We start from the raw sequence: 14,429 nt of genomic DNA on the forward strand, positions 1-14,429 counted from the left end.
ACAGTAGACCTTTCTGGCAGCACACTCTCTCAACATGTGTGATTCTTCTCCTTCCTCATTACGTGACTCACGTTATGACGCAACCTCAAGCTCAACAGTCATTGGCTTGCAATAGTACACCTGTATTGAACACACTTTCTCATTGAATACAAGCAAAACGTAGTTGTTGCATCATATTTCAAAATAAAGAAAAATTAAAATAATATCAAATACATTTTAACACAACGTATTTTTAGGAGTCCCTACACTTAGAAAGCCACATTTCTAGCATTTGTAAAACTGCATTTTTCCATCTCAAAAATATGTCTAAATTACAGCCTATGCTCTCAATGTCAAATGCAGAAATGTTAATCATTGCATTTATGACTTCAAGGTTAGATTATTGTAATGCTTTATTGGGTGGTTGTTCTGCACGCTTAGTAAACAAACTACAGCTAGTCCAAAATGCAGCAGCAAGAGTTCTTACTAGAACCAGGAAGTATGACCATATTAGCCCGGTCCTGTCATCGCTGCACTGGCTCCCTATCAAACATCGTATAGATTTTAAAATATTGCTTATTACTTATAAAGCCCTGAATGGTTTAGCACCTCAGTATTTGAATGAGCTCCTTTTACATTATACTCCTCTACGTCCGCTACGTTCTCAAAACTCAGGCAATTTGATAATACCTAGAATATCAAAATCAACTGCGGGCGGCAGATCCTTTTCCTATTTGGCGCCTAAACTCTGGAATAACCTACCTAACATTGTTCGGGAGGCAGACACACTCTTGTAGTTTAAATCTAGATTAAAGACCCATCTCTTTAACCTGGCTTACACATAACACACTAATATGCTTTTATTATCCAAATCCGTTAAAGTATTTTTAGGCTACATTAATTAGGTAAACTGCAACCAGAAACACTTCACATAACACCGTACTTGCTACATCATTAGAAGAATGGCATCTACGCTAATATGTGTCTGTTTCTCTCTTATTCCGAGGTCACCGTAGCCACCAGATCCAGTCTGTGTCCAGATCAGAGGGTCACTGCAGTCACCCGGATCCAGTACGTATCCAGACCAGATGGTGGATCAGCACCTAGAAAGGACCTCTACTGCCCTGAAAGACAGCGGAGACCAGGAGAACTAGAGCCCAGATACAGATCCCCTGTAAAGACCTTGTCTCAGAGGAGCACCAGGACAAGACCACAGGAAACAGATGATTCTTCTGCACAATCTGACTTTGCTGCAGCCTGGAATTGAACTACTGGTTTCGTCTGGTCAGAGGAGAACTGGCCCCCAACTGAGCCTGGTTTCTCCCATTTTTTTTTTTTCTCCATTCTGTCACCGATGGAGTTTCGTTTCCTTGCCGCTCTCGCCTCTGGCTTGCTTAGTTGGGGTCACTTCATCTACAGCGATATCATTGACTTGATTGCAAATAAATGCACAGACACTATTTAACTGAACAGAGATGACATCACTGAATTTAATGATGAACTGCCTTTAACTATCATTTTGCATTATTGACACACTGTTTTCCAAATGAATGTTGTTCAGTTGCTTTGACGCAATGTATTTTGTTTAAAGCGCTATATAAATAAAGGTGACTTGACTTGACTGAAGATATCAGACCCATCTGTCACTCATAAACATCTGCTGTAATATCATAAAATAGCCATTTATATGTTGATTTTAGAAAATGTTTATCACATACTGCATAAAGTTGTTCATTGTTAGTTCATTTTAGCTCTGTTTAAATCATATTAACCGATACAGCTTTTGATTTTAGTAATGTTTTAGTAAATGTTGAAATTAACATTTCACAGCATTGTATAAATGATGCATCTGCGCTGGAAAACCAATCGCTGTGAATAAAGCTTGAATATTGGTACAGCAGTTTTCAAAACTGAATAAATGAGCGACAGACTGGAGGAAGATACTTTATTTGCCGAATATTCACAAGCTGATGTCCTGCTTCAATCAGATACAGTTTGTCTAATTATTCCTGATTACCAGGCCTGTTTAAATACCACCACATTTCAAAATGCAAAGAAATGCTAAAACTTCAAATATAGTTTTTGTTTATGCACATTTATCATGGTTCATGGTTTTGTTGATCCACTTCTGTTTTCATGAACATATTCCTTTTTAAAGAAACAGAGGAATAAAACCCCCAAATGTCAGAATCACTTTATGGGGAATATGTTTTCTAATGTCTCAGATGAAGTATCTGTAAACTGTCAGATTAATCTCTAATACACACTGGATTAAGGTGCATGTGTTTTTAAAAACTCGTATCAGTGTTATTTAAGTTTCTGTTTGATGGTGATTCTCTTGTGCCTGTGAACGATTCTTTGTGACTCTTTTATCATTAGGGTGACGAATAAACAAATACTTTTCTCTGAGCAGTGTTTTGTGTGGATGTTTCGGGCCCCTCATGCTCCTGATGGCTCGATGCTGCAGAATCACAGAGGGGCTGAACGTATTTCTAATGCTCAGTCAACAAACTTAAATTCATCAAATTCACTTGATATTATTTGTTTTGGGGAATCTCAAAGCTGGTCTTCACATGATGACACACTGAGTGGCTCCGCAGCAGTCCTTAATGAGTGCAGCACTGCTCTTGCTGATGGACGGTTTGTTGGCTGGAAGTTCGGCTGTTCTGGGCTTTGGAGCTCCTGTGGAAAGAGAAACAGCCAATTAGCAAACGTCACGCAACTCACGTGCTTCATCCCGCCACTGCATTGTAACGTAACATCAACTAAACTTTAACCCTTTTTCAACTGCCCTCTCAAAAAAATTTCTTTGTTTGCTCTTTGACTGGCACTGAGCGCAAGACTTTTGGACTGATGCATGCAACACCTGCTGAGTGCCATTAAACAGCTTGAAAGATCAAAGACAATTTTTAATATAACTCTCAATGGATTCGTCTGAAAAAAGAAATTCATGTACACCCAGGATGATTTGAGGGTGTGTAATTTATGGGCTAATTTAGTTTTTGGGTGAACTAACCCTTTAAGTAAAAAGACAGGTATTTATGCGTAGGTAATACCTTACACTAACACTACTTTCCCATCATCCATTATAGATCAACTAACATCATCTATAAAAGTGCATGCATTGACACATATATGGGAATATATATAGTTAACAAGTTTGAGGATATTTTGAATGAGAAAGGAAAATTTAAGTAAAACCCCAGCTGGTTCAGTTTGTGCATGAACTGTTAAGGGAAGATTGTGTTGAATGCTGAATTCAAGTCAATGAACAGCATTCTGATGTATGAGTCTTCTTTATCCATATGTGTGAGTGCTGAGTGGACGGCAATGGCAATGGCATCATCGGTCGACCGGTTGGAACGATATGCAAACTGGAAGGGGTCCAGGGGGGGGGGGCAGACATTATGTGGTGCATGACTAGCCGTTCAAAGCACTTCATGACAAAAGGATTAAGTGCAACTAGATGGTAGTCATTGAAGCAGGATGGAGGCGGCTTCATCGGGACTGGAATGATGGTGGTAGTTTTGAAGCATGTGGGAACGACAGCCTGACTCAGTGAGATCTTGAAAATGTCTGTGAAGCCATCAGTAAGTTTCACTGCACAATCTCTCAGTACATGTCCAGGAATGTTGTCAGGACACAGAGCTTTGCGTGCATTGATCCTGCTGAAGGATCTCCTCACACTGTCTGGGGTCAGTGTCATCACCTGGTCACAGGGAGGAGCTGGAGTCTTCTGTGCTGTGGTGCTGTTTTGTTCCTCAAAGCTAGTGAAGAATGTGTTCAGCTCGTTCAGCAGAGCGATGGTGCTGTCACAGGTCTGCGGTGGGGGCTTGTAATCCGTAACGGTCTATATCCCCTCCCACAGGCTCCGTGCATCTCTGCTGACAATGAAGTGCTGGGCTATCCTCCTGGAGTACTGTCTCTTAGCATCTCTGATGCCGCGGGATAGGTTGGCCCTAGCTGTCCTCAGGCCTACCCCATCTCCAGATAGAGGTAGATTTGTGTCGGTCTTAAAGAGACGGCAGTTTTATAAACTGATTGTGGTTTGTGTCATTTATGTTAAACAACAAAAGTCCGAAAATCACTCACTGCTCTCGACTGACTTTAATAACTTTAACTGTAAGGTTTTCACTGTATTTATCTATACAGTGAAGAATATCCAGTGTTGTTTTACATTTGATAACTTAAATTCTGTAGTATTTCTGTATCTGAACATTGTTGTCAAATGTTGCATTGCACACTGCCATCATCTAGAATGATTTTGATAAGTGTTTTAGTGTTCTTAGCAGAAAGCTCACTTAAAATTTTACAACTGATATAAAGATTTTGTGGACTTTAAATCTGCACTCCTGAAACCATAGAATCCCCCCCACATAACAGATCCCTGCCATCACCAGGACATTTTCTCATCTGAGCACAAATTTGTTTTGTTTCAACACTTAATTTACTGTTTACTTTGTGCACTTCATGCTTGTAACCCAGCAACAGCCAAACATGACACTGCATGCACTGCTTGTCATGTCATGAGTTTAGTTTATCATCTTAACTAAAGAAATATCAATAATCTAATGAAGTTAAACGGTAATGACCAGCCGGCAGCTGCACAAATCTCCCGATTAGAAATTGCACTGGACAAGGCCTAGGAGGAGGCAATTCCTGTGGTTGAATAGGCCCTCACACTGATAGGGCATTGCAAGACTGAAGCTGGAAGTGCTGAAAGAAAGGGCTTGCAAGTCAACTACTCGCTTGACTGATGCTAGGGCCAAGAGCAGAGTCATTCTGACCATCATGACCCTTAAGCCGGCTGTTTGAAGTGGCTCGAAGGGAGGCCCCTTGAGGGCCTTCAGGACTACAGATAAGTCCCATCCTTGAACAGTCCTTGGGTGACGAAGAAACAAGCACTGAGCACCTCTGAGGAACTTAACGACCAGGTCATCTCTGCCAATTGTCTGGCCAGCCCCAGGAGAATGGTTCGCCGCAATGGCTGCCACATTTGACTTCCAACAGCTCTTCCAAAAAGTTTAGCACATGGGACACGTCGCATGAAATCAGATTCTGGTTACTTGCTGAACACCAGTCACTGAAGACTGACCACTTGAGGGAGAACTGATGCCTTGAAAATGGAGCTATTGCATTTAGAAGGGTATTAGTGACTCTCGCTGGGAGTTGACTGACTCCCGCCAAGTGGTCAGTCGTGAAGGCTCCACAGTTCCGTCTGGGGATGCCAAATCTTGCCCTGCACTTGCAAGAGAAGGTTGATCATCTCTGGGAAACAGACTTGGTTTAGGGTCCACGAGGAGGAGAGAGCATTTAGTTTCCCTGACTCGTCTCATAACCTGGGGTAGAAGGGTGATTGTGATTGTCTGGGAGAATTGATTCAGTAACAATGACCTTTGAGTGACAAGTTGCTGTTCTGATTCAGCCAGCACTAGCCAGTCGTTATGGTTGTTCAAAATGCAAATTCCCATCTGTCTCACAGTGGAAAAAACTGTGTCTATGCACTTCGTAGAAAGTGCGAGAGACCAGGAACAGTCTAGACGGAAAGACCGTCTACTGATAGGCCACTACCTCAAAAGCGAATTTTAAGAACAGTCTGTGACAGGGTGCTATTTGGATGTGAAAGTAAGCATCTTTGGGCATATTTGTGTGAAGATCTGTTTCAAAGTAAACATTCCGTAAGGCTGTCACATGAGGGCCTGATTCAGATGTCTGAGATTGAGAATTGGTCTGAGCCTGCCATCTTTCTTGGGAACAAGAAAATATTGGCTGTAAAAGCCTGACTTGCTGATCGCTAAAGACTGTATCCACATTACCCTTTGCAAACAGTGGGTCTCATTCACTAAATATGCGTAGGCACAGATTTTTGCCTGAAATGTGTGTACGGACGTTTTCACAAATAAATCATGATTCATCAAAAACTTTTGTACTAAAATTTATTCTAAATGTACGAAAAGATTCAAGAACAACTTATACCACACGTACGCAATAATCATGTACAACCGGGGCCTTATAAGCATATGTTAAGAATCCTATATAAATATATATATATATATATATATATATATATATATATATATATATTAGAGGTCCAAACAACAATCACCTGATCTATCCTTATATAAACGGTGATTAATGTGTCTCATCTTGTGTTTAAAGGCGTGGCATACTTGGTATTGCTTGAAGACATCGCGGCGCGTGCTCTAAGGAGAGAGCGCGTCTTTAGAGAGCGCACAGATATGTTCACTAAGAGTGACGAATGGCTGTTCAGTCGCTTTAGGTTGCCCAGAGAAGTCCTCATTGATTTATGCAACTCACTGGAACCACTCCTAAGCCACATCACCAACCGCTCTCACCCTATACCACCTTATCTCCAAACCTGTGTAATAACCCATGCTTCTTTTTTACCTGTGTCCGTTATGCCAGTGGATACACTTTTAAATAACACATTTTTCCTGGCTGCCACCTCCGACAGCAAAACCTCACGTTCATTATCGTTAAAGTTATTTTTCTTTGTCTTTTGTTTTGGTGCCATAATTGTCTTTCTCTGTACAAGTGCCTCGTTGTAGAAAGCCCTTATTTGGAGCTGGTTTGGGCCTGAATTATGCTAATTACTGACCTCGTGCACGCGGGCACTCATTTAGAAGACTCCAAATTCACTAACAGAAGAACGAGTTTAAGAACAAGCTCATGTGCGTACACACGTGTTGTGAATTAGGCGGAAAGTTCTCGTGAGAAGTTCAAATGTGCGTATAAATAAGAAAATTGTACGCAAAGATTAGTGAATGAGACCCAGTGTTTGCACTTCGGCTCAGAAAACATGTGCTTCACTGCACCAAAGTCTGCATAACATGAAGGTCAGGATGACTTCTAAGGCTCTGGGTCCAGTACCATGCGAAAGTACTTCCTCGCCATGTGGGGATGCTGTTGAAGCCCAGGCTCCGGCTAATGCGAGAGCTGAGGCAGCGCCATCTTTGCAGGCTGCTTAGTCGGGAGAGTTGGGAGAACGGAGCAGGAAAGACCGCTTTCATTAAAGAAGCTGATCTATGAGCAAAGAGGGGCAAGACTCATGTTCTCACAATGAGAACATGAAACCTTGGTAAGTGCAGCCTCTGTGTGGGCAATCCCCAGACAGGCAACTGTGACCGCCTACTTCGGCCACACTTGAAGCGTACTTTGCAACAACGCTGCTGAAATTTGCTCAGAAATGCGCTCTTTTTTTCCAGTGCCAGAACTGATATATTCTACTTACACACTACAGCAAAAGAGAAATAATTGACTTAAATCCATTTCTAGCTGATGAAAATACTAGAGTTCTAAGAATTTTGGTCACCACTGTATATACAGCCAACTTGCATCTGTCCCACCACAGTTTCCGGCACCCTCCTCCACCCTAACTCCTCACTCTTAAACTATTCTCATCCTATATTATGGGTATGGGGAGTTCTCTGGGTTTGGCTGTATTCTGAACTCGGAGCCCTCCGTTAGGACAGCATGCCAAATAAGCTAATTATTTGAACTCCTGAAATGTTAAAGTGAGAGATGGCTGTGCAAACTCTTACTCTGTATGACGCTGAGCTTCTGTCGGAGGAACTCGGCCATCTCTTTATCTTCTTCCTGCTCTCTGTGAGACAGAGACAACCAGAGAAATCATTGATCAAAGAGTACATTTGATGACAAACGTCACCAATAAAAGTTGTATTCTCTGACCTCAGACGCTCGACCTCAGCATCATCCACCAGGAAATCTCTCTTCTGCACCAGCTGATGAATCTCCTGGATTAATTTCTCTTCTCTCTGACGGTGTTTCTTAGTCTTCTCTGCGTCTGTGTGTTAGAAAACGAACACGTCAATCCAATCTGAGATGTGTGTGTCTGTGTGTGTGTGTGTGTGTGTGTGTGTGTATGTGTGTCACCTGGCACTGCCACTATCTTTCTCAGGTCCTGCTTCAGCTTCATAATATCTTTGCAGAGCTGAATATCGTCCATCCTGAGAAGAACATAAAAGATCACTCAGATTCCATCATTTCCAGAGGAGAATCTCAGCATTTCCTTCTGAACATGTGCATTAAATGCAGCAGCTACTCACATGAAGCGGAGCTCAGATTCGCGTCTCACCAGCACCTCCCGCAGACGCTGAATTCGAGCCATTTCTGCCTCCATCTCATCTGCAGACATGGAGATTTCAGCCATGGACACGTCCATCTGGCCTTGGGTACAAACAGATGGTGAGTAAGAGTGTGTGTGTGTTTGAGTGTGTATGTGTGTGTGAGAGAGAGTATGTGTGCATGTGTGTGAATGTGTCATAAGGACAAGTTCCAAAAACCTTCTAACTGGCTGTTATTAAGTCTCTCATTAAAAAACACAACTTAACCCAACAGAATAAATTAATTACAGACTGATAAAGAAATCTCCCTTTTTCTGCAAAGATACTAAAAAAAGCAATATCCTCACCAATATGTTCCTTCTTAGAGAATTTTTTTTATCTGTGAGGATTTCTAGTCAGGATTTATCATAGTACTGGGATTTCTCTCTTTAGTTACAAATTACCTGCTCTTTTCATCCAATTGTGGTTGTATATCTCTGTCTCTCGCTACTGGATCTCAGCGCTGCGCTCGACACTTTTGATCACAACATTTTTTTAAATGATCTTGGAATTAGAGGAAGTGCATTGGCATGGTTCAAATCTGATTCAAATCCGTACTTATCTGATCTCCATCAATTCGTGGTATCATACCAGTCACAAGTGCAGTATGGAGTACCTCAAGGCCCAGTACTAGGACCATTACTTTCCACGCTTTACATGTTACCCTTGGGAGATATCATCATGAGACATGGTGTTGGCTTTCACTGTTATGATGATGATCCTCAACTCTTTTTTTTTTTTTTTTTGGCTTGATAAAACATACCAATTTGCAAAACTAATGGATTGTATAGTTGATATTAAAAAAAAAAACTGGATGACTGGTAATTTCTTATTGCCAAATTCTGAAAAAAAAAAAAAAACGGGGTGTTAATTATAAGACCTAAAACCTCCACATGTAATAACCTAGAACACTATGTAAGACTTGATGGCTGTTCCTATTTTGGGTGATGTATATACATTTTTTAAGTTTTTCCAAGCTGTTGTTAGATGCCAGTGTTTCCTGTCATAGCTATGCAAAGACTTGATTTCAAAAACAGCATCATAGCTATTAAATTATCTTGTTTTGGTTTAAAAAGTGGATTTAATCTCAGAGCAATTTCAAAACAAGACTGATTTTGTGGTGGTTGTGCTTTAAAATTAAATTATTACAATCCTAATTTAAGTGATGAGGGGTTTTGAAAGTCTGACAGTCATTAGTTGTTGAGTACTCTAATGTTAATCCTGGCTGGTTTACATGCTTCGAAAGATTAACAGTTAAAAACATGACATATTTAGAAAAGTGCTAAAAAATTAGTTATCATTTACATTACTTTTTTTTACCGCAATTGAAATAGTTATAGTACTTTTTAGATTTTTAAATAGCGTAACTTGTAATCTATAACCTATAACATTTCCATAGTAACCTTCCCAAAAACTATGCATAAAATAATAATAATTCCATCATGGTCTCAGCTGCAGCTAAATGTTCAAACAAACTTAAGGACGTTGTTGGCAGTTTGTGGGGGGTGTCTGTGAAAGCTGCGTGGGTGCGTGAGTGTTTGAAAGAAAAACGTTTTTTCTTTAAAGATGTGATTTTACTACAAACTACCATATAAGCATTCTAACTACTAAACATAACACTATGCTTTTTTTATTTAAATTTTTTCCCAACAAAACTGGTTGTTTGACATTTAAAATGTCATAAGAATGTTTATTGTATTTTGAAAAAGAAGTAAGATATGGTATATAAAGGAAGTCTTTTTTATTGATTAACATGGTAGAACCACAATGCATTTATGAGGTTATGTATTTATTCTACTTCATGTACTCACTGGTTACTGTATACATATTCAAGAGAAATGCATCAACTCAATTGTTTTAATCAATCTAAAGCTTTTATTCTGTCATTAAAAATATTGTAAAGAGAAGTCACGCATCTATTTTCATTTGTCTCAGGACTCTTACAAAAAATACTTGAGTGTAGACATGAATCCTACATGAAAGTTTAAAGGGGGGTGAAATGCTATTTCATGCATACTGAGTTTTTTACACTGTTAAAGAGTTGGATTCCCATGCTAAACATGGACAAAGTTTCAAAAATTAAGTCGAGTATGGCTCTGTGTGACGTTAGATGGAGCGGAATTTCCTTATATGTGTCCTGAGGCACTTCTGTCGGAAGAGCGCGCTCCCGTATAGCAGAGCACTGAGAGCACAACAGACTTCACTGATCAGAGCCAGAGCGTCGCCAAATGTCACAAAAGAAGTGTGTTTTTGGTTGCCAGGGCAAGACAACCCTGCACAGATTACCAAAAGAGAAACAGCATTAAGGGACCAGTGGATGGAGTTTATTTTTACAGAGCATCAACGGAGTTGTGCAAGTGTTTGTGTTTGTTCCCTGCATTTTGAAGATGCCTGTTTTACAAACAAGGCCCAGTTTGAAGACGGATTTGCACATCGTTTATTTCCTAAGGATGAAGCAATCCCAACGAAAAAGGGTCACGATCGTGTGTTGGAACCGCATGCGGTTGTAACCCCTCTCACCTGGGTCCTCTCTGATGCTCCTCGCACTCGCACCGAGCGGGGCTCGAACCCGGGTCTCCAGCATGGGAGGCGGATGCACTAACAAGGAGGCTAAATGGTTACAGCCACTAGTGTCTGTCGCTAGTGCGTCTCTTGAGATCGGGGAGTGAGGTTTACCAGCACAGCACTACTCGCTGGCCTCCGTTACACGGTGAGTAAAACTGCTTCAAATATCTCTGTGTTGTTAACTTAGCTATCGGCGCGTAAGCACATCAAGTAAACAACATGCAATGTTGTCATCAAACTGCACTTTCCACAAGTACAGCTTAAAAAAAACGACATAAAGTGGAACTTAGTCATTTTCCAAAACCGCTAAGCAAATATAAACAGTTTCAGTACATACCACATAGAGACGTCGTTGCTGCTGCTGCTCTTGTTAAATTTCAGCCTCTGGATCTTATTCTGGATCATAAATATACGCTGAATCTGACTGTTAGCCATGGTTTGTTTGGGATGATGTTTTTTTCCTCACGGTAATGTCACAGCTTCCAAACGCTCTCAACGCAAAAGCCTACTGGTGCTCGTGATTCTTTAGCTCCGCCCACACGTCACGCCTCCAGCCGCTCGTGCTTTTCCGGGAAAAATCGGTACAGACTATCTTTCTCTTATGAATATAATAAAACTAAAGACTTTTTGGAGTTATGAAGGATGCAGTACTACTCTATAGTTACTCAAGATTAACAGAATATTGAGTGAAAACGAGCATTTCACCCCCCCGCCCCCTTTAAAAAGATTACCTTTTAAACTATTTTTACAGACACTTGACATCTTCAGGTCAGGTTGATAAATTGAACTTGTCGATTATTTAAATTGTTAAATTATTTGATCAAATCTTATAAAAATGAAATAAATCTATATTTAATAAAATAAAACATTGAAGTGTGAAAAATAAATATGTTGCATTTAAACAGCATGGTTAACAACATCATTTGTAATGTGAGAAAGAAAGTTTAATCTTTCGTAAAAGTTCTGTGGGACATTTTTAGCACCTTGCATAAGAAACACTTTTTGTTGCAAACAACCTTGCGACAACAAATTTTCAGTCTAATATAAGTCTAATTCATAAAAATAAAAATAAAAATCTCTGTAATCATCTTGCATTCATCAGAGGATCATTAACCTGCTTCTAATCCTCACCATGGTTTTAGGTTTGAAAGATCAAAAAATTTACAAAACGTAACTTATTTGTCAAAATGAAAGGTACATATAATTTTTTAACCATACTGCTCTCCATCATCTCGTAGAGATACCTAGTGTGAGGCTAAAAAGTTTTGTATGCAACATTGTAAAAGTTTAAATGTTTAAGTGCAGGTATTGGTTTATTGTGCATGTGTGTGTGTTTATGTTTTTAATGTGAGTGTTTGTGCATATTTGCGTGTATGTGTCTATGTTAGTCTATATCTTTGTGCTTGTGTTTTTGCTGGATGTCTTTGTTTCTGTGTATGTTTGTGTGTGTTTTTGTATGAGTGTTTGTTTTTGTGTGTATGTTTGTGCCCCTAGTTTGTATGTTTGTGTGCTTATTTGAGTATAGGTATATATTTGTGTTTGTTTGTTTGTAAGTTTTAGTTTGTATGTTTATTGTACAGTATGTTTGTGTTTATATGTTTGTGTGTATGTTTGTTTTTGTGTACTTGTTTGGATTTGAAGTGTATGTTTGTGCTGAGGCTTGAAAAATAGAGGTGTGAATAAAAATAATAAATGTAACTAAAATAAACTAAATTGACTAAAATTAAGCAACATTTTCCTACAGCATAGACTGCCTTGTTTAAAACAATCACACTCGATGGCCCTCTCTGTCTAATCTCATCCTGAACATCTGTGAAATCACATTTACCACATCTACATTATAAATAAACCTTCCCTTTTTTTCTTAGAAAAATATGATCTTTTGTCTAAGAACTTTACCTAACAATTGGCCAGATACCATATGCATATCCAGCTGTGTTGTAAAACGGCTACACATCCTTTGACCCACCACAGAACTTTTGCCTAAACTTTTAACAAAGTTCACACTCTCAGATGCATGCCATAAAACAGATGCAGTGGAGATCTTCTGATCACTGAACATGATCTGTTTTAATCACTGAACTATGACACAGTGCCTGATGCCTCAAAACTTCTCAGGTTGCAAAGGAGTCGTGACCCCAGAAACATCTTTAGATGTTTATTTGTATTTAACCTACTTATTTTTTACAACCTTCGTTGATCTGATATTGATGCATCACTCATTCTGTCTCCCATCTTCAAACCTTCTCTCGTTTCTTTGCAGTGCGTGAGAAGAAATATTGAGCCATTCATGTAATGTTGTAAAAGTTTAGACATTTTAAGTCTATTTCAACTGATAACAAGTCTTACAGCAAGATGATCAAAGAGAAGTCCTATCTTGATTTGACCACTTTCATCAATGCGTTTTTGTGAGAAGTATATTCATATTCAAATCGCAATAATCACTTTAATCTAGTTTGCGCCAACAGTTTGTACACAGAAGCAGATCCAGGAGCATGACGTGAAAACCAACGCTTGTTTCCTTACTTTAGCAAAGGAAAACCAGTCTCCTCTTGGCTTATATCTAAATCCTCAGACATTCTTCTTTACAAATCCTCGTTTTGTAGATCTAATGAGTGACCATTGTTTCGTTTTGATCTCTCTGCTGCGTTAATGACGTCATGAGCGCAAGTTACATTAGAGTGATTATTACGCTTTAAATATGGTTATTTTTCTTACAAAAACGCATCGATTCGCTAAAGCAGGCCTTTGTTCACAACATCCCCCCCAGCCATGTGAGATACTTTTTTTTTATTGAGGATAGGTGCTATATTAATAGCTATATATATATAATATAACTGACTGGATTCATCTGAAAGAAGAAAGTCATATACACCTAGGATGACTTGAGGGTGAGTAATCTATGGGTTAATTTTCATTTTTGGGTGAAATAACCCTTTGATAATTACTGAAACAAGTAATAAAAGAATAGAGATATTTGATGGCCAGAAGGATTACAGAAAAAAGGAGCCGTTTCTATACTTTTGCATTATGATTGACAGGATAAGACTCCATTTAACATGTCATTTTCAACACAGGATGGAAATAAACACAACACATAATTAATGTAATAAAATGGCCCATAAAAAAATAATAATCATGTTCTGTCCACAGCTGGACAGTGTCAGTGAACAAATGAAATAAAGCAGTAAACGTGAAAAGAGCTGAAGGAACACATTGCTTGTTTTTCAATTAAAAGGTGTCATAAACAAACACATCAGTGAACCTCAAAAACACGACAGGGCATCAAAGTAGTTGAAAATGAATAATATGAAATCATATCTGATAACAACACTGCAATCATATCGGTTAATAATATCTCATGATAGCAACTGTAATATCACGCCTGATAATAACTGAAATCACACCTGATAGAAACACTAATATCACGTCTGATGATAACAGTCAAATCATATCCGATCATAAGAGTAGTATGATATCTGATATGAGATGTAGATCTGAAGCACTGTCACCTTTGTCTCTGCTCCGGTGTGTCTCCTGCAGCGCGCCGTATGTTTTCATCGTCGCTTCGCTTTCAGAAATGGGTTTTTTTAACTCCATAATAAATTTTGATGTGACAGATCTGGGATTTCGTCGATTTTGTCCTTTTCACGTCGCTGTAATCACGCTGATCTGCGCTCATCCGCAGAGCCGAACAACATCTTGACAGAAGATGTCAGAATGACGTCACCGCGATGAGGG

At 39.4% G+C, this 14,429-nt stretch overlaps 1 protein-coding gene across 1 annotated transcript; it reads right to left on the reverse strand.

Annotated features, from left to right (window-relative positions):
- Window positions 1–1,910: 1,910 nt before the first annotated feature.
- Window positions 1,911–14,429, reverse strand: LOC113090297 (uncharacterized protein C16orf45 homolog). The gene is made up of 6 exons (XM_026256218.1): window positions 14,201–14,429; window positions 8,067–8,187; window positions 7,894–7,967; window positions 7,690–7,804; window positions 7,542–7,603; window positions 1,911–2,661 (listed from the first exon to the last, which is right to left on the reverse strand). Exons 1-6 carry the CDS (start codon window positions 14,286–14,288, stop codon window positions 2,549–2,551), a joined length of 573 nt encoding a protein of 190 aa, XP_026112003.1. The 5' UTR covers window positions 14,289–14,429; the 3' UTR covers window positions 1,911–2,548.

The sequence above is a fragment of the Carassius auratus genome, chromosome 6 (assembly GCF_003368295.1).
Source record: "Carassius auratus strain Wakin chromosome 6, ASM336829v1, whole genome shotgun sequence".
NCBI lineage: Eukaryota > Metazoa > Chordata > Actinopteri > Cypriniformes > Cyprinidae > Carassius > Carassius auratus.

Coding starts and splice junctions, on each gene's coding strand:
- LOC113090297 (XM_026256218.1), bottom strand. CDS start 14,288: ATGGAGTTAAAAAAACCCATTTCTGAAAGCGAAGCGACGATGAAAACA. Junction 7,968..8,066: donor GAATCTGAGCTCCGCTTCAT/GTGAGTAGCTGC, acceptor TGTTCTTCTCAG/GATGGACGATATTCAGCTCT. Junction 7,604..7,689: donor GCTGAGGTCGAGCGTCTGAG/GTCAGAGAATAC, acceptor TCTGTCTCACAG/AGAGCAGGAAGAAGATAAAG.